Here is a 26,307-nt window from a genome sequence, read left to right as displayed (position 1 = left end):
TGCCCAGTCTCACAGCAAAGTGTGGGATAGACCCGCTCGCCTCGCAAGCAATCCCACCGACAAAGCGCAGGCCCCGGTACACAGCTGTAGTAACCCCCGCTGACTTCTTTTACTGAGGTTATATTTATCGGTGTTTTATTTCCTGAAGTTCTTATGTGTCCTACGTGTTTCAGTCGCCAATTCTGAATTATAACTAACATTAAAAACATGTTTAAGGAGGAGAGAGAGCAAATAAATCTGTTTAACATCTGATCTTTGGGTTTTTGTTCAGTAATCAGCGTGACCTGTGTATAAACGCATAAAAGAGATAACGTTGGTGTTTCTGTCATGTAGTAACTGCTGGCTTTAACTGTACAAAGGTTGTTCGACACTATGAAACACATACAGACTTCATGATGTTCGGCTAATATTTTTATTGTGAATATTAATCATGCTGACCTCGCTCTGTACACCACGCAGCGAGGTCAGCATATCCACGATATCCACGATATCCTCAGCTCCATGAGTTAACACAAAGTTTCCCAGCTGACTATCTAACTGCCAACTATTCCAGAGACGTGAAAATATACAGCATAAAGAAAAGTGTAAGAGACTCAGCAGCAGATTAGAATAACAGTTATAGATTTAATAAATCACCAAATGAATCCAAGAAACGAGCAAACCTGTTCCGACAATTTGAGTTTGTATTCCCTCAGCTGCAGACTCGCTGCTGTTTAAATGTTTGAAAAGGAAGATTAGATATAAAAAATGTCAAACAGACTCAGTCTGCCTTCACATTTGATATGAGGCCAGCACGTATAGTGGCTGTGTCCTGTTTTAAGATCATACATGTAAAATTGTTGTCTGACCTCCGTCGATCCAGCCGCTCAGAGTCCATGGTTACCATGGTTACTGCATAAGCAGCTATAATGTTAACAGCTGGCACTGAGGAAACCTCCCGGCAGCATGGGTGTTTATGTTTTTCATTGCAAAAGAACTGTCTGAATGGTTAACTGAAGTTAACTTGGATAAATTATAGTTAAGGAGTATCACAGATAACGCCTACGTGAGCTGTGCGACTGTTCACTACACTGAAATCAGCAGGCTATTGCTGAAATACACGTGCTATATCATAAACTATGATATAAATAGGGAGGTCCTATTAACATGTTTAGTTTTAAAGGACACCTTCCTGCCTTTAGTCTCCTTCATGAGCAGTATTAGTTTTCTTCTAACATCCAGAAGTCTGCACCATGTGTTTCATAGTTTGTAACAAGCCTTTGACAGGTAAACATAACATGACCGAAAAAGCCAAAAAAAAAAAAAAAAGAGAGAGAGAGAGAGTGTTGACATAAGAAGAGAAAATGCTCTCAATTATGGAGACAGGAAAATGGTTCATTTATGTCTGATGTGTGTTTATTCCTCCCTAAATATCGTCGGTGAAGTTTGCCATGCACGTCAGATTTTCCTGCGCATTTTTATACCTCTGCCAACAGAGAGAGAAAAAAAAAATCACATTCTAACAGACAGCTGGTGCTTAGAATACAGTTGAATAACTATTAAAAAACAGATGATATTTAGATGATAGTTCAGTCTAACACATGTGCCAGTGAACCATTAAACGTCTGTGAAACTATGCAGTTATGAAACGTAACTTTAACCTCAGCCAAACCGATTTGCTCAGTTGTAAATAAAACAGCGAAGTAAACGTGACCCGACAGACAGAACCTGAGTGAATTAAGTCCAGCGTTTAACCACTGAGAGCTAAAACTCAGGTGAGGTTTCAAAGCTGTGTGCCGGTGATTGGACATCAGCCGCTGATGAAGCTGTTCGCCTATAAAGTGCTCTGTAAGGAAACAAGCTCCAGCAGCTCTGCGCTCGGGGAAAACACGATATTTACTTATCTTGTGCAGAAAAATGCGCTGACATTGCTTTATATCGAGCACCGGCTGCCCAGTTAAACTGTGACTATCACCAGGTAACGTAGGCGTGTTTCTTGAATTAGCAGCAGGTGTTAAACAGCTGACAGATGAGGAGGAGGATGCATGCAGGTAAACTGAGGGTCTGTTGACCTGATCGCTGGTTTCGTGAGAAAAATGTCAGCTCGTTCTTTATGTTACAGAAGCACAGAGACACAAGACCAGGCGGAAAGAGACGATCGTTCGGTGAAAATGAGAATCTGCGAATGCAAAATGTGGAACACGGAGAGTGGAATATGTAAACAAACCGGTTAACGTAACCCCTGGGTGCACTCTGCATGCTAATTGTTAGCAGAGCTAGTGAAATCTCTGAAAACATCTGAGCACTTTTGCAAACATGTTCTATGTTGACAACCTGATCAGACATACGTCGCGACATTCGCGGCTAAAACACTGTTAAAAGTGTAGCTGGTGACAGAAAAACGGGGTATTTTAAAACTACACAACCACCATTGCTGTCTGTGATTTGATCTGCATTCTGGGATACCTGGCTGCCCCAAGTCTACACAAGCAATCGATTATCTAGGATCGACCTGTTTTGACTTACTTTGCACGGCAACCAATCAAATGTTAGAGAAGCTGCATGGGCAGCGTTAACCCCGCCCCCTGAGTTTGATGGGTGAGGCTGACAGATAAAATTATTTCATGATGAGAGCCAGGCGCCAGGACTGCCAAAATGAAATAAATAAATATATCATTAAATAATTAATTAAATGTGTCAATAATTAATTAAATGTGTCAATAATTAATTAAAATGGGAAATACATAAATAATTAATTAAATGTGTCAATAATTAATTAATTACATGTGTCAATAATTAATTAAAATGTGAAATACATAAATAATTAATTAAATGTGTCAATAATTAATTAATTACATGTGTCATAACTATTTATTTAATTAATTATTGACACATTTAATTAATTATTTAATGGTGTATTTAATTAATTCATTATGGCAGTCCTGGCGTTCCATAGATTTCAACCATTGCCTGAAAAAAAAAAGAAAATACAGGTTTAAAATATATATGTATGATTTTAAGTTCAAGCAAAGGAACAAAGGACAGAAACAGAAAGGAATGGGATAGGTGAGAAAACACAATAGGGTGGAAAACTTCAAAGATGGGAAATAAAACAAAACATGAGACACAAGGAACTTTTAAAAGGTGAAAAACTACTAAGAAGAAAAACAAAATGCATAATGTGTATCTTACTCTACATTAATTTCTAAGAGGAAATAAGGGGGAAGTGAAATAAACCACTGCAAGAAGGACTCCTGAAAACCTAACAAAACTTATTCAGCCAGAAATTTTTACTTGCATTTCATTTTTATAATGTTTAAAAATATGTAGAGTATGATCAAATTGTGAATGTAGAAAATGCTGACAAGAGTTACAACTGTAAATTCAGGAGAAGTAATAACATAACATGGATATGTAAGCAGCATTAACTTGTTATATCTCACCTTCAGTGTCTCCCCTGATGAAAACACAGAAAAGAACAGAACATAGGTTATCATTTTAAATTTAATATCAAAACCACCAACAAAGAAAACCATGAAATCCTTGTTAGACAATGACAATGAGGCGGAAAGTTAGACCATCTCTGAAGCGAGTGAAGTACCAAAGACTTAAAACGTCCTTTGGCCTTTAATCAGAATGAATTAACTAATCTCAAGACCTGTGTGGATGCACAATTCCAAAGATATTAGATAAAAAAACAAAAAACAAAAAAAAAACAAGACAAAACAAAATGCCTGCATGAATGCATATCTAATGCTCCAAACTGTAAATTTAAAAAACAAAAAAGTTTTTTTTTCTCACCTACGAGATAACCTGGAAAGCCTGTTCCACATGCTGTGATAAATAAAAACAATCATTATATTGTTATCATATATGATGACAGGCTCAGAAACTAACTGCATCTGATCCAAAATATTTTTCTACTTACGTTCCTTCTTGATTTTGAAGCTCTGCAATGCGGTTTCTTAAACAGAACAAAAAAATGTACTGTATATTAAAGAGCGTACTGTAGAACTGATGAGAGGAAAAATGTCTCCTCCTTGTTAACAGAAAGCTTGATTCTCTATAAAATGACTCACTTGTATTTTTTTGCCATGAAAATGCAGAAGATGCCAAAGAGCAGAGCTGTACCAATCCCCACTACAGCAGGAATGATGATGTGATTACAGTTCTCAATACCTGGAAATACACAGAATTTATGACATCATTAAGAATGCATACAGTCATTGAAAGATACTTTTAACAGTGATGTTAACATTTTCTTAATCATGCAAAGTTAAGGTGAACCAACATATTGGAAGAGAAGAACTGAAAGGATCTCACGTTTTACATTCAGTGTGAATTTTGAGGAGGATGTTTGCCCTCCATTAAATTCAGCTGTGCATGTCAGCTCTCTGTTGTCATCCTTCTCCTCAGGAATAAATGTCAGGATGGACTGTGTCTCCCAGTTGCCAGAATGAATTAGTCTATGGTACACAATGACCCTTTCTGTCTTCCAGTTCCATGTAAGTGTAGGTACATGGGTTGGACAGGTGTGCATGACTGAACAGATGGCAGTGTAGGGCTCTCCTTGAGTGGCTGCCATTGGCTGAGTCAATGTAATCTCTGCAGGCTTAGCTGAAGATGAAAAAGGCAGACATACAGTAAGAGGCGAAATGATTTAACAGAAAACTGGTATAGATGTTTGGAATTGGAAGGTGGAAAGTCGGTGACATACTGAGCATGTTCAACTCGACGCAGTCTTTAACAAAGGAGAACATGTCCTTGGTGGGGTCACTGTTTTCTGTTCGCACTAGTTCAACCCGGAAACAGAAAGGGCCATTGTCACGATTTCTAATTTGAGTTATTTCTAAGGTGCAGTTGTTCTGGCCCAGGTCTCCCAACATCTTTGTTCGGCCCTTAAAGCTGTCCTTAATCAGTGTAGCATCACTATGAAAGATGTTGTTTCCTTTAGTATCTGGTGTTTTGCCTTTATAGTGCCACATTGCTCTGAGTCTGGAGGAGGGCAGGTTTCCTCCAGTATGGGAGAATGAACATGGTACCACAACACAGGATCCAACCAGAGCGTCAATGCTTTTTACAACCGTGGCCTTCCATTCATCACTGGACGCGGAGCTACAGATGACTGAAAGATAATTTTTAAAATAACAAGGAAATTATTTAATTATATACATTAAGCATAAAGAGACTGGAAATAAATAGCTGACCAGTGATGTTACCTGCAAAAAGCAGAAAGAATTCCTTCATAATTTTCTGCTTGGCCATTCTTCTCTGATGTTGGGATGTTTGATTGACACTAAAGAAATCAAAACACTACATTTTACTATGATAACCAAAGCAAACCACAGCTGTCTAAGTGGACTTTATTCAAACAGCATTAATGCCAATAGACATTTATTTAGAATTATTCATACAAATTTATATCTGACAAATACGAGCCATCATTGTAAAAAGTGGTTTTCCTTGTGTGTAATGTCAATAAAGTGCTAAGTATATCTTACAAATAAATAATGGCATTATTTCAGTAAAAGTATCATACATGCTTATATGTATATGTGTCATTTATACAAATGGGTGAGACAGACAATACCAAAAATACAGCCACGGAACAAAACCTTCAAGCAACACTAGAGGGCGCACCCTTCACCATCTAGACTCCAATGTTAAATTTTTATTTTATTTTTTGATATACTTTCTAAATGGAAGAAGAGAATATCAGTTCTGTGTAGATTTGAAAATTTGCAGTCTTCAACAAAGGAGAACTTGTCCTTGGTGGGGTCATTGTTTGTCATGATCTTTAACATCGGTTATTTCTAAGGTGCAGTTGTTCTGGCCCAGAAGTCCCACCAGCTTTGTTGGGTCCTTAAAGCTGTCCTTAATCAGTGTAGGATCCTCATGATAGATGGGTTTTTTGTATGCCATCTTTTTCATGCCAGATTCCTCTGAGTCTGGACGTGGGCAGGTTTCCTTCAGTATGGGAGAATGAGTGTTGTGGTACCACAACATAGGATGTAACCAGAGCGTCAATGCTTTTTACAACATTGGTCTTCCGTTCAGCACCTGACACGGAGCTACAGATGGCTGAAAGAGAATTAAGGGAATGGCACCGTAATAATGACTTCAATTGTAAGTTTGAAGTTAAAGTTGAAATTTTACTGAATACTGAAGGTCTTCACCGTTCAAGCAATAAACAGCAATAAATTCAGTCTCAGCACAAATGAAGATTTAATGTTCAAAAACAGGTTTACAGTATTGATACATCTGTTTAGAAATCAGGAAGTGGTGGGATTACATTGATAAATGTGCAGTTAACATTCTGGGAAACAATAGTGCAACCTTTAAAGTATGAAAACAAAGAGAAAGCATCATATTAGCTGATTAAAAAATGCTAGAATAAACTATGAACTTCAATGATACAGAGGAGCACAGGTCACTAGAGTTATGCTATGAAAGTATTCACAATACTTTCTGTGGAGCGCCAAACACTAACAAGGCAAGGCAAGGCAAGGCAAATTTATTTGTATAGCACAATTCAACAACAAGGTGATTCAAAGTGCTTTACAGAGACATTAGAATCAAAAACAAATAAAAAGCATGATTTAAAATTGATTAAAACAAGCAAACAAACAAACTAACTAAACACACACATTTCACACCTGTTCGCGCGATCTGAACCCTTATTGTAAGGGGAGCTACCAGTCCTTCTGTGGACGAGCTACTTTCTATTTTAAATTCCCTGAATTTAAAATACTCTCTAGACCCAGTCTAGACCCAGCTGGGGAGCTACCCAGAGCTCTAAACCCACTTAACAAACAAACAAACAAACAAAACAGTATATAAAATCAAAACAGATAAAATCAGAACAGTAGATAAAATCATCAGTTAATGTAAGTTTTGAAATTTAAGCTTAACAATTAACAAACAAACAAAACAGTATATAAAATCAAAACAGATAAAATCAGAAATAGATAAGATCAGTAGTTAGTGTAAGTTTTGAAATTTAAGCTTAAAAGTGTGGATTTGGTGCTTTATTCAAATGCAGCTGAGAATAGGTGAGTCTTCAACCTGGATTTAAATAAACTGAGTGTTTCAGCTGATCTGAGGCTTTCTGGGAGTTTGTTCCAGATATAAGGAGCATAAAAGCTGAATGCAGCTTCTCCGTGTCTGGTTCTGACTCTGGGAACTGATAAAAGACCGGATCCAGATGACCTGAGGGATCTGGAAGGTTCATACTGGGTTAGGAGGTCACTGATGTATTTTGGTCCTAAACCATTCAGAGCTTTATAGGCCAGCATCAGAACTTTAAAGTCTATCCTCTGACGGACAGGCAGCCAGTGTAAAGACCTCAGAGCTGGACTGACGTGGTCCACTTTTTTGGTCTTAGTGAGGACTCGAGCAGCAGAGTTCTGAATGAGCTGTAGTTGTCTGACTGATTTTTTAGGTAGACCTGTAAAGATGCTGTTACAGTAGTCAAGCCTACTAAAGATGAATGCATGGACTAGTTTTTCCAGGTCCTGTTGAGACATCAGATCTTTTATCCTTGAAATATTCTTGAGGTGATAGTAAGCTGATTTTGTTATTGTCTTAATGTGTTTTTCTAAGTTTAGGTCTGCATCCATCACTACACCCAAATTTCTCGCCTGGTTTGTGGTTTTTAGATGTATAGATTGAAGTTCTCTGGTGACCTGTAATTGTTTTTCTTTGGCGCCAAAGACTATTACTTCAGTTTTGTTTTTGTTTAGTTGGAGAAAATTGTGGCACAACCAGTTATTAATTTCCTCAATGCATTTACCAAGAGCCTGTACAGGGCCTCGGTCTCCTGGTGACATTGTGATATATATTTGTGTGTCATCTGCATAGCTATGGTAGTTTATTTTGTTGTTGTTTATAATCTGTGCCAGTGGGAGCATGTAAATGTTAAACAGAGGGGGTCCCAAGATGGAACCTTGGGGAACTCCACATGTGATACTTGTCTGCTCGGATGTGAAGTTACCTATTGATACAAAGTATTTCCTGTTTTCTAAGTATGTTTTGAACCAGTTTAGTACAGTTCCTGAAAGACCTGCCCAGTTCTCCAGTCGTTTGAGTAATATGTTGTGGTCAACTGTATCAAATGCTGCACTGAGATCCAGTAAAACTAGGACTGACATTTTTCCACTGTCTGTGTTCAGACATATGTCATTAAACACTTTTGTCAGAGCGGTTTCAGTGCTGTGGTTCTGTCTAAAACCTGACTGGAAGGCATCGTAGCAGTTATTCTGTTTTAAGAAGTAATTGAGCTGTTGAGAAACTGCTTTTTCAATGATCTTACTTAAAAATGGGAGATTTGAGATTGGCCTGTAGTTTTTCATTTGTGTCTTGTCAAGATTGTCCTTTTTCAGTATAGGTTTGATTACAGCAGTTTTTAGTGGTTCTGGAAACACACCTGACATTAAGGAAAAGTTGACAATCTGTAACAGGTCTGACTCTAAAGTCTTTGAGACCTTTTTGAAAAAACTTGTTGGCAGGACATCTAAACAGCAAGAGGAGGAGTTCAGTTGACCTAAGATGTCCTCCAGGTCTTTGCTGTTAATCGGGTGAAACTGTTTGATGGTGTTTAAACAGTTTTTCGGTGGACACAGTACATATCCTGGATCTGCTGTTGATGTACCAACTGCTTGTCTAATCTTTTGGATTTTGTCTGTGAAGAATTTGGCAAAGTCATTGCAGGCCATGGTTGAATGAAGTTCAGCTGCCACTGGCACAGGAGGGTTTGTTAGCCTGTCAACTATAGAAAATAAGACCCGAGCATTATGGCTGTTTTTAGTGATGATGTCAGAGAAGTAGGACCTTCTTGCACTCCTCAGTTGTAAATTATAATTGTGAAGTTTCTCTTTATAGATGTCATAATGAACCTGGAGGTTTGTTTTTCTCCATCTGCGCTCAGCTTTCCTACACTCTCTTTTTTCATTTTTCACTAGTGTGGAGTTTCTCCATGGAGACTTTTTCCTTCCAGAGATAACCTTCACCTTAATGGGAGCAATTGTGTCCATTACATTTAACATTTTTGCATTAAAGCTATTGACGAGCTCATTGACTGAACCTTTGGACAGGTCAGGTGTTAATGGGAAGACCTGGTTAAAGATCTCACTACTGTCTTCAGTTATACACCGTTTTGTGATCACTGCTGTTGATATATTTGTGTGGGCTGAGATTTTACTTTCAAAGAAAACACAGTAATGATCAGATAAGCCCACATCAGACACAGTAATGTTTGAAATGCTCAGGCTCTTGGAGATCAGTAGGTCAAGAGTGTGTCCTCTATTATGTGTGGCCTCTGTTACATGCTGAGTCAGCCCAAAGTTGCCCAGAGTGTTACTCAGGTCTTTAGTCCCTTTGTCCTGAGGGTTGTCCACATGGATGTTAAAATCCCCAACAATAATTACACAGTCGAAATCAACACAGATCACAGACAGCAGTTCACTGAGGTCATTAAAAAAGTCTGTGCAGTATTTGGGAGGCCTGTAAACATTAAGAAACACAACTTTGGATGGGGCCTTCAGCTGTAAAGCCACATATTCAAAAGACTGAAAACTTCCAGGAGATAGCTGCTTACATTGAAATGATTCATTAAATAGGACAGCAACCCCTCCTCCTCTCCTGCTCACCCTGGCCTCACTGATAAAACTGTAGTTAGGAGGGGTCGTCTCGATGAGAACAGCTCCACTGTTACTTTGGTCCAACCAAGTTTCAGTTAAAAACATAAAATCAAGGCTGTGCTCAGTGATTAAATCATTAATTAAAAATGTTTTCCCAGCTAAAGATCTAACATTTAATAAAGCCAACTTAAGTGTTTTAGAGGCATTACTTGTCCCCTCGTGTTTGGAAGCAGTCTGTGGCACACAAGGTATGTTTACTATATTTAAAGATCTTTTAGAGTGCAGCTCTCTGTGTTTTGACCAGGCCACATGTCTCCTTCTGTCACCTAAAAGTACAGAGATTTTAAAACCTTCTAGTAAACAGGGTCCCAGCTTCTCCTGGGAAAAGTCACCACTGCCATAATCCTCGCAGCCCGGACCCTCCACACATCACACATCGTTTATCTCAGCCTTGGCACCAAGCACAGATGGATGACGTATGGAATAAAACAAGTTGGAGGTGAACAGTTTCACCCCTGACTTGTTAAAATTAAATCCATTTGCTTTAAACAGATGCCTGCGTTCCCAAAAAATATTAAAGTTGTTGATAAAATGCACTGAGTGGTCAGCACATGCTGATATAAGCCATTTATTCAGTGTAAACAACCTGCTGAATCTCTCGTCTCCTCCTCTGACCGGCGGTACAGGCCCACTGATGAATACAGCTGCATTCAGAGAGTTTACAGTGTTTAATAATCCAATAAAGTCCCGTTTCAGAACCTCCGATTTTTAACACTATAAAAAACAACTCAAACATTTCTATGGCAAGCAATGAACTAGTATATACTAAGATTTAACTAGACAGCGCTAAGAGAGGCACAACAATGTAAACCGTGACCATGAACTATGAACAAGAATTGTGCTGTGAGAGAGTCCAGTGAATAAGTCTCTTGCTGTCAGGGGTAGCAGCCAGGGAACCCAACACTGGGTATTTTCCAGAGCAGGAACCCTATACTGCAGGGCAGTATAGGGTGGGACTTCTGGGCCAGAACAACTGCACCTTAGAAATAACCGATGTTAAAGATCATGACAATGGCCCTTTCTGTTCAACTAGTGCAAACAGAAAACAATGACCCCACCAAGGACAGGTTCTCCTTTGTTGAAGACTGCAAATTTTAAAATCTACACAAGACTTTTTACAACATTGGTCTTCCATTCAGCACTGGACACGGAGCTACAGATGGCTGAAAGAGAATTAAGGGAATGGCACCGTAATAATGACTTCTCTGCAATTTCTTATAAAGGTATACATTATTTGTAAAGCAATTGTTAACCAAGAGGTGACTCATTATGTTACTTGTAAAAAGCATGCAAGTTATCATAAACTTTGTTTTGCATTCCATGTTTCTTGAGGGTCTCGCAAAACACTGCAGGATTTTTCCATGAAAAAACATACAAATAAATAAATGCATCAAAATCACTTCAATACCTGGAAATTACAACACAGTTTTAGAAGTTAGACAACTTTAAAATATATTTATAATAAACAGGCATAATTTATATTCTCATATGGACTATGATATTGCCATTTATATTTTGTCTGCACTATTTGTCTCTGAAAGCAGCAAATCTCTCACTTGTCAGGTTCCCTGTATATCTACCTTTAATGTCTTTGCCATCATACTGGAAGAAAAGTATCAGGGGTTCCTAAAGTCCCCAATCAATATCTCAGGCTTCATTACAGTGACTTAAAAAAATAGAGAGAAGCTCATGCCAGAGCCAGTGAATTTTTTGGCAAATTACATGGGCTACAATACTGTGCAAAAGTGTTGTGGCACCATACATTTCATGTTACCAGGAAAATGGGAAATAAATAGTGGCTTATTGAAATATACAAACAAAAATGGAATTACAATAAGTAAGGCAAAAACAGAGTTTTATAATTGCAACAAAGTCGATATTCTACATGACCATCTTTATTCTCCAACACAGCCTGAACTCTCTTAGGCAAACTTTCTTAAAATCTCTTTAAGTAGTTCTCAGCAATAGTTCTTCAGCATAACTTACAATAATTTATTTTGAGTGCTCCAGTAGATTTTCATAACGTACAGGCTGTGATCAGCTGACCTGCTGCTCTTTGTGGATGTATACACCTGAATTGAACCAGATGTAAGCCAATGTTTCTTTAGTTATCCTGCGTGATTTACATTTTCCACACCAACAGTATACTTTTTATACTAGACTGGCACTGTGCACCAGTTACAGACTGTTTTTTTTTCTTTCTTTTTTTTTTTACTTTAAATCCATCACAGTGCAGCATACTAACCTGTTTGTCCTGCATTACCTGTAGATCATTTTCATGGAATCTTTAATTGACATAGTTAGTCTAGCTTAGTTTGTTTTGCAGCAGGTTTCACAATATGAAAAACATAATGTCACATGTATACATTTGATTTAAAAACATGAGGACTTACATGTAAGCTTGAAATTTCCAGTTTATCAATTCCCACCGAGGAGTCCTTACCTTTAAGGAAACAGTCAAAACAAAGGCATGAACGGGACCATTTAACAACCAAGACAACCTAAAATACAAACACTGATACATGATATATACAAATAAACTAAAAGCACAAGCAAGCAGAACTAGTAAACATAACACAAACAACATAATAATGAGTAAACAAGACTCAAAACTCTATTAACAACAAACACTGTGGAAACGACCCTGGGACCATAGCACACACAGTTTGTGTGTTTGCTAATGTTTGTTGGGTTGATAGAAACGTTGCATTTTAAGTTGCCTGCCTTTTTAACATCCTTTAACTTTAACGTCCCTTTATGTTCGCTACTCTTTTTTTTTAGCTCAAATTCAAATACAAATTTTATTTGTCACATACACAATCATACACAGTATGACATGCAGTGAAATGCGTATAGCTGTGCAATTTCCGAAAAGACACGAGAATGAAACTAAAATTAAATATCAAGTATAAATTTAAGTTAAAAACCACAAGTGTGCAAATCGGCAGTGTGCAGACCGAAACCGCAACGAACAAGTTTAACCCCTATTGGACACGATTGTGCCTCTTTAATCTCGTTTTATGCGACATCCCCTGGTGATTAATAAACGAACAGGACTGCGTATCATGTGTTACTGTTTAAGCTTAAATCGGCTCGCAGTGACGTGAAATATTCCTAAATACGCACTAAACCTTTCTCTCCATCGTTTCGCCACTTCTTCCAAACTAGACTTTTTCCTACTTTTTTTTACGTAAGAAATTTGATTGGGCAATCCAGTGTCAGTAATGAAAATGAAGAAACGGGCTGCTGCCTTTGCTTCCTGGTCGGTCCATAAGCCCGAAAGTGTGCCTGTCCACCAGGAAAATGCCCGGTTTACCAGATTACCAGTCCAGCCCTGCCTCAGGCCGACCATGGTTAAAATGTAGACTGAGAGTGTCGCCTCTCGGCTCAACCCTCGCTCCATCACGACAGACCGCTACTGATCGAGGTGGTTACTTTCAACCTAAGCACAAAACTTAAACACAGTTCATACTGTTATCTATTGTGTTGTCATTACAGTACTGTTTTACCTGCTTCTACTCAGTTGTTTGTCTCTGCAAATCTCTGACATCATCTCCGACTCTTTCGGGAGGATTTTCAAATCTTTCCAGCTGGAACCACCCACTTCACTGGAATCCTAGAAAGAAGTACAGCAGTCTTACTAAAATACAAAAACATGACAGGGATAAGATGGCGGATACAAAAAAATCCTTCACTGGAAATGGGACAGGGCCGTTTCTAACTTTTTTGAGGCCCTATACAAGATTCTGTTTGGCAGACTATTTTATAACATTACACGGGGGGGGGGGGGGGGGGGGGGTTACAACTCTTAAAGACATTGCTGTGATGGTTGCTGTGGATGTTTTGGGTGAACTTGGCGTGCACATTTCCTGTTTTAAGCTGTCTGCCAAAGGGGGGGCTGCATTTCATTTCAGAGTGCCAACAGTCTGCTATAACTTGAATTCAAACCCTATTTTATACTTTCAGAAAAGGCCTGTTATTGATGTTTATAACACACACACACATATAATTACACCCGTTAAAACTTTATCTCACCATGACAATGTAACTTCACTAAAACCTTTAAAATATGTGGTATAAAAGAGAAAAATGGTGAAACTAATATGTGATATAGACTCATTACATGCAAAGCGAGGTATTTCACGCATTTATTTGTTACAATTTCGATGATTACAGCTTACAGCTTATAAAAACCCCAAATTCAAAATCGCAGAAAATTAGAATATTACATGAAATCAACACTTCAAAGACCAAGGAACTGGTTGTGAACTTCGGGAGGTCCAGACCACGTCCACTGCCGGTTCAGATAGAGGGAGAGGAGGTGGAGGTGGTCAGCACATACAAGTACCTCGGGCTGTCAGTGGACAACAAACTGGACTGGTCATGCAACACGCAGCACCTGTATAAAAAAGGCCAAAGCAAACTGTATTTCCTCAGGAGGCTGGCTCTGCGGTTGGCATGAAGCTGGACACTCTGGTGACAGTGACAGAGAAGAGGACATTAAAGAAGCTGTTGGACATTATGGACAATGCTGGGCATCATCTGCACACGGTCATAAACAACCAGAGGAGTCTGTTTAGTGACAGGTTACTTCTCCCAAAGTCAAGGACCAACAGACTTAAAAACTCCTTTGTCCCACACGCCATTAAACTGTTTAACTCCTCGCTGGAGGGGGGAGGGAGGAGAAACAGGGGGGGGGGGGGGGACATTTGCGGGCGGGAACATCTAATCTGCAGTGCCCTTTTCACTGTGCAGTATTTTTTCCATATTCAACGGTGCAATAGACTCAAAATAGTTGAAATGTGCAATTCCCTGGTTATTCCTATTATCCTATTTATCACTATTATATACTCTATATTTATATATGTCTCTGTGTTTATATATGTGTATATGTGTATATATGATATATTTCTATTTCTACTTACACTCTTTTGCATCTTCTGTCAGTGCTGTGCTACTGGAAACAGAATTTCCCAGAGGAACCCACCCAAGGGATTAATAAAGTTTTATCTAATCTAATCGAATCGAATCGAATCTAACCTAATCTAATCTAAATCAATAAAACAAGGATTTTAAATAGAAAAATGTCAGACCTCTGAAGTCACTTAGTTTCAGTACTTAGTTTGGGTCCCCTTTGAAAAAAAAAAAAAGGTAAATGGCTTGTATTTGTATAGCGCTTTACTAGTCCCTAAGGACCCCAAAGCGCTTTACACATCCAGTCATGGCAAGCTACATTGTAGCCACAGCTGCCCTGGGGCGCACTGACAGAGGCAAGGCTGCCGGACACTGGCGCCACCGGGCCCTCTGACCACCACCAGTAGGCAATGGGACAAGTGTCTTGCCCAAGGACACAATGACCGAGACTGTCCAAGCTGGGGCTCGAACAGGCAACCTTCCGATTACAAGGCAAACTACCAACTCTTGAGCCACGACCGTCCACAATTATTTCCTCAGTGCGGCGTGGTATGGATGCTATCAGCCTGTGGCATGGCTGAGGTCTTATGGAAGACCAGGATGCGTCAATAGCAGCCTTCAGCTCTTCTGCATTGTTCCGTCTCATATCTCATCTTTCTCTTGGCAATGCCCCATAAATTTTCTATGGGGTTCAGGTCAGGCAAGTTTGTTGGCCAATTGAGGACACTAATCCCTGTATGATATCGCCGTATAAATACCTATATGATGACTTAGACTAATAATGCATGTTAGATAATAAAAGTTATGCATGAATTCAGCTAACACAATTATTTATTGCATATTTTCTTTGGATTTTCTACAGTAACTTTATAAATAAATGCAAATCTCATATTGTTACAGCTTTGAAATACAGAACTTTAAAACTTTCCCTCATGAAAGGTAATAAATCAGTCATCAAGACATATTTTATATGCAGTAAAAGACTGTCAAGATAATTCTCACTATAAAGTCAATGTATTAATGTGAATTTCCTTTGTCAAAACATGCTGCTGATAAAAGCTGAAAACATGACAACTCAATATAGTAAAGCTATGTGAACCCCCCCCCCCCAAACTTAAAGCAATGTGGTGAGTGACAAAAGGAATGTCATGTTACGCTATGCATGGAAGGCAGAGTTGTGGAGCCAATATTGCAGGACTCAGGTGAGTAACTAGAGTTAAACCACAGCTTTATTGCTGGAAATCAAAGGAAAGGAAATTCAAGGAACTAGTGATGCTACGTCTGATACTGAAACCCCAAGACCTGTGTTGAGCATAGGGGGCATGTCCAAATGAAGTCCATGTCAAGGCCCTTATCAGGTTACAGAATATGGCATGACCAAACATAAATGAGGCCCCGTTTCACTGAAATGAGGGAACTCTTTATGTGATTCGATCTGTTGAAAATGCGGGAATCGATTTCTTGCTTAAACTGGATCCGAGGTGTTCCCTAACATCAGCTGTTAGGGAGCATTTTGACACAGTATCTCACAATGATAACATACATCTTCAGGACATCATATGGGTATTCTGCAATTTGGTACATCTTTATGTTTATATATCGACTGGCATGTAGCCCATATGTAATATCACAGCAGGGCTGCTGTACATTGAATAACCAGCAGATGTCAGTACTTCCAAATGAGCTGTTGAACGGGTCTTCATGTGATCTGGATTTTGGCAAAGCAAAAAGGCAGATAACACGGCACAAAAGGCAAACTGTCATGAGAATTGGACATATTCTTGGAAATGCTAACTAAAGAAATACACAGGAAACCACCAAACAGACAGGACAGACACCTATAGGGAGGTTGCAAAAAAGAAAGAAGGAAACGAAGGACTTAAATAATCATTAGTTAATCGGGAAGATAGAACACACCAGGCAACACAGTTGAATTAGATCATAATAACAAGACTAGGGCAACAGAATTGAAACACAATGCACGCAGGACAAGAGACTACCAAAAGAAGACAGGACACAAGCAGAGATAGACCCAGATTCCAGACACATAAACTTAAACACAGAGGGAAGGAGTAAACACAGGAGACATGACCAGGGCCAATGATGAAGATAACTAAATATTGCAAACTAAGGAGAGATCAGGATATAAAAAGATTATAGTTTCATGTTTAGTTTGTAGTCTTTAAACTAGACACAAAGAAGTTTGATTTCTTAATTGCTGTTTGAGTGTGATTTAGAGAGTGGCTAGTAAAGATAAAAAAACAAAACAAACAGAATGCAAGAAGTCATAGTTTGCTCCTAATAATGATTAATAAATAGAACGCATCAATTTTCAGATTTTTACAGTCTTAGTTTCTGTTCTGGCAGGGGCTGTCTCTGGTGATGTCCACATGGATGGCAAGAACAGCATCTGGCACATGTTGGTGAAACATCACAGTACACTGGTGCAGCCATGTCAGCTATTTGACACACTGGATGGGAAAACCTGTTACACCACACTGCTGTGACACCCAACCAAACGAGGGTGGAGGCTGCTGGATATCATTGGAGCATTTTGTGGAGGGGCTTCCGGGAGGATTGGCAGACTGGGTCAGATGTCACTGGCCAGCGAATCCAAGGGCCAGATAGAATTGTAATCAGCCAGTGGGCACAATGGCTGTGTCCCAATTCAGGGTCTGCACGCTTGAAGTACGCGCACTACGCGTACTACGTACGTACTGCGTACTATAAGTACGAGAAGTGCGGAAGTGAGAGGCTTGTGAAATGGGACGGTATACACTTCGTCGCGCTGTTCAGGTTGCCTAGCAACCATGATACTAACCGCGAGACACGTTACATACAGCTTTGTTTGACAGAAATGAAGGAGAAAAATGTTTTGTTGGTCATTCATTTTTGTCATGACATCACTTTGATTAGTTGAGTATCTGAGGCTGAGACCACAGGACTGTAAAACATGATAGTTGGGCTTCATTTCTGTGCTGAACAGTCATTTAAGATTAGTTAGTAAATAACAATTAGTTAATGTTGTTCATGAGACTAAAGTCATCTCACTGTGGTAATGTAAATATAATATGGCCAATATTATAGTATTGTCAGATTATAGGGTGCAAGATGCTAGCAGGCAAGGCATACATGGAACGCCATAACCAGGTGGCCGGCATAGTGTACAGGAACATCTGTGCCGAGTATAACCTGGAAGTCCCGAGGTCAAAATGGGAGATGCCTCCAAGGGTGGTGGAGAATGACCAAGCTAAGAACCTGTGGGACTTCCGGATACAGACGGACAAAATGGTGGTGGCTAACCAACCCGACATAGTGGTGGTAGACAAACAGAAGAAGACAGCCGTAGTGATCGATGTAGCAGTTACGAATGACAGCAATATCAGGAAGAAGGAACACGAGAAGCTGGAGAAATACCAAGGGCTCAGAGAAGAGCTCGAGAGGATGTGGAGGGTGAAGGTAACGGTGGTCCCCGTGGTAATCGGAGCACTAGGTGCGGTGACTCCCAAGCTAGGCGAGTGGCTCCAGCAGATCCCGGGAATAACATCGGAGATCTCTGTTCAGAAGAGCGCAGTCCTGGGAACAGCTAAGATACTGCGCAGGACCCTCAAGCTCCCAGGCCTTTGGTAGAGGACCCGAGCTTGAAGGATAAACCGCCTGCAGGGGCGTGCTGGGTGTTTTTATATATATATATATATCACTGACTTTCAGCTTGTTGTGTTTGTGGATATATGACTGACTTTAATTATTAAACATTCGCACATAAATAAGTGACGTCATATTCAGTATGAATCTTCGCTCCATCTTATTAGGGAAATTCCATATACATAAATGTAAATTTCAAAACTCAACCCCATCATTTAATTTGTTTTTGATTGAAATTGAATATTACTTAAACTCTCTTAAATTAACTTCCAATAAAAAAGGTTTATCATTGATTGAAATTCATTCAGAAATGTTTAACGAATGAGCTGTCACAACTTTCAAGTACAAAGTTGTTATGAAGTCTGTCTCATTCCCCCCCTTTTTTTTGTTTTTTCTTTTTTTATCCTTTATTAATTTATCCTTCTTATTTCATTGTACTGTATATTGTTACTCTTATTTGCCTTGTATGTCTACTGTACAAACTGAACTGGAATGACTGACTGTTCGCTTTATAAGTTCAATAAAGTTTTGAAAAAAAAAAAAACCTCTTCGGCCGCTCCCTTCTGCCGTATTTTGCAGCAAAATTATCCACACCCACCGCCGCGCTATGAATTGTGGGATATATGGGACCACGAAGCGTGCAATGGACCACGCTTGATATTTGGGGAAATCGACGGCGCATTTGGAGTATACTTTGGATTGGGACAGCCGTCGTCGCGTGGTGGTGACGTAACCGCACTTAAAATGTGTACTTCAAGCGTGCAGACCCTGAATTGGGACACAGCCTGTGTCTGCCACCCCTGCTCTACGCCTTTGACCAGTTGATAAAAAATGATGGTCAAGCGGCCTGCCCTTCTGTATTTTGTAAAGATTATAAGTAGTTGTAAGTTGATACATTTTTATAAGTTAACAGTTATATTGTGACTGATTATTGTCACCGTCCCTCTGTCCTTGCTGGCTGAACCTGCCATTTCTGTTTGTTTCCCTACATCCCAGAGCTCCCTGTCTCTCTCTCCCTTTTATCTGTGTTTCTGTGTTTGCCTGTGTCCTAGGTTTTGTACAGCGCTGGGGTCTGAGAGGTTCCCTCTCTGGAGACAGCCACACCTGCTGATGATCATACTCACCTGTTCCTGATGAACCGATCACAAGCGGTTGTTGATCAATGGTCATGACAATTTGCATATTAATGATTGTGTTATTGAGTTATTGTGCAAACGTAACATTTATAACAGGAGTCTCAAACTGCAGTCCTCGAGGGCCGGTGTCCCGAGACCTTTCCATGTGTCCCTGTTGCAACAGACCTGAATACAATTAGTAGGTCATTAGCAAGAGTATAGAACTTGACTGCATGGTGAGGTGGCAATTCAGCCATTTGATTAATGTTAAAGCAGCTCATGAATGAATGAACATGGTGCAATAAAAGTACTTTCAGAAGTACTTTTTTCTAAACACCTACATTTACTTAAATTTACTTGAGTAGGGTTAGGGGTTGCCACTTCAGCATGCAGTCAAGTTCTATACTCTTGCTAATGACCTACTAATTGTATTCAGGTCTGTTGCAACAAGGACACATGGAAAAATGTTTCAAGACACCGGCCCTCGAGGATTACAGTTTGAGACATCTGGTTTATAAGGTTGGGGAAACCTGCAGTCCACTGAGACTGAAGAAGTCACTTGGATGAGTGATGAAAAGTTTCTCACACGGAAAACGCTGCATTCAGATGAACAGAATCAACTTTTCATCAAAGTAAATTCAAATTTTTATAAACATAAGTGTTTATAAACTACCATGAGTATCAATTTTTCAGAAAAGTTTTAACAAAACTCAAGTAATGTCATCACTCAGAATATAAAGCATGAGCAGGTTTTATCATGAGCATTCTGCAGAGGGTCTGTATACAGGTAACACCGATCAACCAATAATGAAGTAACTACAGTCTAAACAGTTTAAGGTTTGAGTTTCAAGTAGTTAGTTTTCCATTACTCACGACTCTGTTAAGACCACAGATAATCTTTAAATACATCAGCTTTTTATAGTAATCCCACTTCCTCCACACAAGTTGACACACTCAGACTTATAGTGAGACAAACAATTGTCTCTGTCTTGTGCTGTAGTGGCATCACAGGGCCTGTTTTCAGTAACCCTTCCCTCTTCACAACTGAGTATCTTCTTTTCAATCTCATGTGCTGATCAAAATCTCCACATTAAAATTAGTTATTACTGTTCGTCTTAAAATATGACAGATCGCATTTTGAGTCTCTTTAAAAGCTTTAAATAGCTCTACAATTAGAATTAAAATCCATCTTTAACTTTAGAGCGTCTTTGTTTCCCAACATTTTCCATAATTTTCCCCTTAATTATATTCATTAATGAAATGGAGTATGAATGTGTGTGAATGCTAGACAGAAAGCACTTAGAAGAAGGTGCTTGCGCGAATGGGTGTAAAAGTCATGTTGTATAAAGTACTTTCAGTGATCCAGGAGAGTAAATTAAATTAAAATTTTACTGAATACTGAAGGTCTTTATGGTTCAAACAATGAATTCAGTCTCAAGACAAATGAAGATTTATTCTTGAAAAATAGGCTTACAGTATTGATACATCTGTTTAGAAAACAGGAAGTGGTGGGCTTACATTGCTTGATTTCATTTCATTGTCTGAAAAATAAGAAAATACAGGTTTGAAGTATATAAGTGCGATTTTAAGTTCAAGCAAAGGAACAAGATACAGACACAGAAGGGAACAGGACTATTCTGTTTCTGTCCTTTGATCCAGTAGGCTGAAAGCCTTCAAAGATGTGAGGAATAACAAAGCACGAGACACAAGGAACTTTCAAAAGTGAAAAACAACTAAGAAGAAAAACAAAATGCATAATGTGTCTCTAACTCTACCTCAACTTCTAAGACTTTGTAAAATGAAGGGGGAAGTGAAATCAACCACTGCGAAGAGGACTCCTGCAAACCTAATTCGACTCTTATGATCAGACTATTTTACTTGTATTTAATTTTTATAATTTTAAAAAATATGATGAAATCAGGACTGTAAATAATGCTGAAAGGAGCTTTAACTTCAAGAGAAATGAAATTCAAGAGTAATAACATAAGTAATTAAGCAATAACATAATAAATCTGTCTTAAAGAAACATTCATTTTTCATATCTCACCTTCAGCGTCTTCCCCTGATGAAACCACAGACAAACAAGAACAGAAAATGAGATATCATTTTAAATTTAGTATCAAAAACAACAAAGAAAAACAAATCTGCCCTGTTGCTTGAAATGACTGTGAGACCATTGAGGCATTTGTGCACGTAAAGTTAGTGGTGAAGTAAGTGGAGAACCAAAAACCCTTTTGCCTTTAATCAGAATGGCTTGAATGATTTAATTTAATTAGAAATGTAATCTTGAAGATGTGTGTGGCTGTACAATTCCAAAGATTTTGCAATCAAAAAAAAACATACATGCATATGTAATGCTCCAAACTGTAAAAACAAAAGAAAAGAAACATTTTTTTCTCACCTGCGAGATAATCTGGAAAGCCTGTTCCACATGCTGTGATAAATAAAAACAATCATTATATTGTTATCATATATGATGACAGGCTCAGAAACCAACTGCATCTGATCCAAAATATTTTTCTACTTACGTTCCTTCTTGATTTTGAAGCTCTGCAATGCGGTTTCTTAAACAGAACAAAAAAAAAGTATATTAAAGAGCGTACTGTAGAACTGATGAGAGGAAAAATGTCTCCTCCTTGTTAACAGAAAGCTTGATTCTCTATAAAATGACTCACTTGTATTTTTTTGCCATGAAAATGCAGAAGATGCCAAAGAGCAGAGCTGTACCAATCCCCACTACAGCAGGAATGATGATGTGATTATAGCTCTCAATACCTGGAAATACATAGAATTTATGACATCATTAAGAATGCATACAGTCATTGAAAGATACTTTTAACAGTGATCTTAACATTTTCTTAATCATGCAAAGTTAAGGGTTAAAAAATATATTGGAAGTAAACTACTGAAAGGATCTCACGTTTTAAAACAAAACTTAGTTTTATTTTTAAAGCAGAGTATAACTTCTATTCAACATTACAAAATTCAACAACTAATTAAAAATATCTCACGTTTTACATGGAGTGTGAAAGTTTTAGGTGATTTCAGCCCTCCATTAAATTCAGCAGTGCAGGTTATCTCGCTGTTGTCATCCTTCTCCTCAGGAATAAATGTCAGGGTGGACTGTGTCTCCCAGTTTCCATGTTTAATATCTTTATGATGCCCAATGACCTTTGTACTATCCAGATTCCATGTGAGTTTAGGAACATGAGCGGGGCAGGTGTGGATGACAGAACAGGTGACAGTGTAGGGCTCTCCTTGGGCGGCTGTCTTTGGTTTAATCACTGTAGGCTTTGGAGGCTCAGCTGAAAATGAAAAAGTCAGACATAAAGTAAGAGGCAAAATGATTTAACAGAAAACTGGTATAGATGTTTGAAGTCATGGAAAGTTGGTGACATACTGATCATGTTCAACTCAACGCAGTCTTCAACAAAGGAGAACTTGTCCTTGGTGGGGTCATTGTTTTCTGTTCGCACTAGTTCAACCCGGAAACAGAAAGGGCCGTTGTCATGATCTTTAACTTCAGTTATTTCTAAGGTGCAGTTCTTCTGACCCAGCTCTCCCACCAGCCTTGTTCGGTCCCTAAAGCTGTCCTTAATCAGTTTAGAATCCTCATGATAGATGTTTTTTTTTGTGCCATCTTTTTCATGCCAGATTCCTCTGAGTCTGGAGGAGGGCAGGTTTCCTCCAGTATGGGAGAATGAACATGGTACCACAACACAGGATCCAACCAGAGCGTCAATGCTTTTTACAACCGTGGCCTTCCATACATCACTGGACACGGAGCTACAGATGGCTGAAAGATAATTAAGCGAATGTCACTTATAAAGGTATAGAGCACTTATAAAACAATTGTAAATAAAAAGCTGGCTCATTACCTGCAAAAATCAGACAAGTTATCATAAACTTTGCCTCTTTGTCCATGCTTCTCCTTTGTGTAACACACTGGAAAAATAAATAAACTGAACAAATTAGCTGTCAAAAATGAAGCAACTTGAAAAATATATTCATATGAAATTAAAATAATTAAGATTTTCATATGTATTACTATATATACTCTCTGTATTTTGTCACTGCCTTGACTCTGTCATTTATATTTTGCCTGTTTTATTTTTACTTGTATGCAGCAAATCGCTCACTACCCTCAGTAGTTCCTTATCTTTGTATATTTAAAGTCTTTGCCATTTGACATCAAACTGTAAGAGGGTATCAGGGGTTCTTAGAACCTTCAGTGACTATAAAATATAAAAAAATAGACATGAGGTCAGAGCTTCAAATCTGGCAGTATCTCTATGCATGCTTTGACATCATTCATTACTGTGAAATTCTTAGTAAGTTACATAAGCTACAGCATTGCACAACAGTCTTGAGCCACTGTATGTACTCTATATTTTGCTAGGAAAATGAGAAATAAGTGTAGATATTTACTAAAATATTTACCAACACATGGAAATACAGCACATAAAGAAAAAACAAGTTTTTGCAATTCTAACAAACTTAAAGTTGATATTTGGTTTGAACACCTTTATTCTCCAAGACAGCCGTCACTCTTTTATGCACGCTTTCTTGTTATTTCACTAAGAAGTCTTAAGCAATAGTTCTCAAGGCTTCTTGAAGGACACTGAATGCTTTCTTTTGTTCCTTCCTCTTTCAATGCCCATTTAGCCAATGTCCAAAGAAAAACTTTGAAAGACCTTCAGAGAACTATTTTTCAAGGCTTGTTATCTAATAATCATATAATCATATAAATATCTTACCTGCTGTCTGGCTGATTTATATAAGGCTGATTTATATAAGGCTACAAAACACTTTAGCAATGTGTCTGAGTCTTTCAGATTTTTACTTTCAAATCCCCCTCAAAGGGACCACCCACTTACCTCTGACTGCAGACAGAAGCACAGCCTTCTAATTGGTTTTTTTTTTTAATAAAATATGCTTTTCTTTGTGACATGTTAGTTAGTTTCAGTTCTCCATGAACACTTTATCTCACTACAATAATCTGTACCCTTTTTTCTTCCCAGTTGAACTAACAACATGTAAGATAGTGATATCTTAATATGATTCCATATTTTTTTCAAAATATTGTTTATTTGTAAAACACAAAAACATCTGTGGAGAATAGATCAGTGTGCTATGGAGCAAAGGCTCATTTCTGAGAAGTATTACCGGAAATTAATAAGGATACCAACATATTGCACATTACATTTAATATGCAACACGTGGATTTTATTTTATATTTACCTTATCTAGGTTTTACTAAGCTCTAAATTAATAAATAATAATGGGTGGGACAGTTATTGGTATGCACTATACTACCACACTAGTTTCAAATCCAGTGGCTGGCCAGGGCCTTTGTGTGTACAGTGAAATGCGCTCTGTGTTTCCTGTGTGACTTCTGCGCCTTTCTTCCACAATCTAAAGACCTGCATGTTAAGTTAATTGGTGATTTTAAAATTGACTTTAGGCGTGAATGTGAGCTCAAATGGCTGTTTGTCTCTGATAGATGGGTGAACTGTGCAGTTTTCAGCCCACCTCTATCCCCCAATGGATGGAACAACAACAACAACAACAACAACAACAACAATAATAATATAGTCAAAACGTTTCCGATAATTCCAACTCTATCCATTTTGAGGAACCTAAACTTAATTGTCAGAGTGCCATTTTTGCTAATTAAATGCAATTAAGCAACTCATCATCATTTTACTTCCAGAAACAATAAACTTGTCAAACAGACACAAACACAATTTACCTTTTCACTTGTTTACTGTAGATTCAATTCAATGTCTACTTTAAAGATATATGTTGTATTTAACTTGTCTTTGTGCCATTTTGAAATGGCACATTTGAACCAGTGAGCTATTTTTGATTTTAACAGCTCATTGTCTATGCACAGGAAGTGACTGGTTCACTGTGCAAGATCTAATCGTGGAATAAATGCACATGTTCTGTGTGGGTAAATTTGTAAAATCTGACAAAAGCAGGGCAGCCTCTTCCTGTATTAAAGGAACAGAGTGTATTCAGGTACGTTTGAGGGTGCAATGATATTTTGAAAATATGCATGATGAAAATAAAATAACCTGGAATTAACTCAAAGGCAAAGGAGAAACTTGCCTGTTATCAGCAGATATCCACCACTAAACATATCTAAATACAGTTTCTTCCGCTGCTACAAGGCCAACAGTAACTTTTCTATCTGATTTTAAAATAACTTTGACAACATCTGAACTAATAGTAAAAAATGTATTAATAACTTACTATGCATTTTTTCTCATTTATTGTGTTAAATGCTTGCTTCTGATAAGGCCATAGAGAAAGCAGAACAGAAAATTAGAAAGCGTGTTATCACAAATAAACACTCTATTTCTGGAAGCATGTGGGGAAATTACTGTGAGCCCAGTGATGCACTGGGGTGTGAGGGCTGAAGTTTAAAGTCTCTCAGTTATCAAAAACGGCTGCAACACCCTAACCAAAAAGAGAATGACGTCAAGGTTGTTATTTTTAGTAAAGACAGATCTATACGTCCTCACATCAACCCAAAGAAACAGTGGTATTCATCTATGAAAAAGTCCCATATGCTAAATGTAATTCAAATATTTTACTGCATAAGTCACATACTCACAACACTGAAGCAACTGAGTGCACACTCAGAGAAAGACTATAAACTGACACTAAAAAAATATTTTGTAGCTGGGCCTCTAGAAGAAATCTTCTTTCATTCTTTTAATTTATTTCAGTATTGCCATAGAGTATTTATATTACATAAAAAGAAAAGGAACACATAGAACTAATTCGTCTTGATGCATGCTCAATCATCCAGGTAAGTAAATCCCAAAGGTTGATTCTGTTTCTCTGGACGTAACGTTTTCAGTGGGAGAAACGTTTAATCACTCATCCAAGTGACTTCTTCAGTCTCAGCTGACTGCAGGTTTCCCCATTCTTATAAACAGTACATT

The 26,307-nt window shown here is 38.3% G+C and overlaps 1 protein-coding gene across 1 annotated transcript in view; it reads right to left on the bottom strand.

Annotated features, from left to right (window-relative positions):
• Nucleotides 1–23,275, bottom strand: part of LOC308406004 (myelin-associated glycoprotein-like) — a gene marked incomplete at both ends in the record, with an annotated part of 32,052 nt that extends 8,777 nt beyond the window's left edge. The window contains 5 exons of the mRNA XM_080896813.1: nucleotides 21,880–21,915; nucleotides 22,027–22,126; nucleotides 22,363–22,656; nucleotides 22,752–23,147; nucleotides 23,230–23,275. Coding sequence (XP_080752939.1) covers nucleotides 21,880–21,915; nucleotides 22,027–22,126; nucleotides 22,363–22,656; nucleotides 22,752–23,147; nucleotides 23,230–23,275 — 872 coding nt within the window. The remainder of the gene's footprint in view (nucleotides 1–21,879; nucleotides 21,916–22,026; nucleotides 22,127–22,362; nucleotides 22,657–22,751; nucleotides 23,148–23,229) is intronic.
• Nucleotides 23,276–26,307: the final 3,032 nt, after the last annotated feature.

The sequence above is a fragment of the Rhamphochromis sp. 'chilingali' genome (assembly GCF_963969265.1).
Source record: "Rhamphochromis sp. 'chilingali' genome assembly, chromosome: 11".
NCBI lineage: Eukaryota > Metazoa > Chordata > Actinopteri > Cichliformes > Cichlidae > Rhamphochromis > Rhamphochromis sp. 'chilingali'.
The sequence above is the reverse complement of the archived record's forward strand: the minus strand, read 5'-3'. Positions and strand labels throughout refer to the sequence as shown.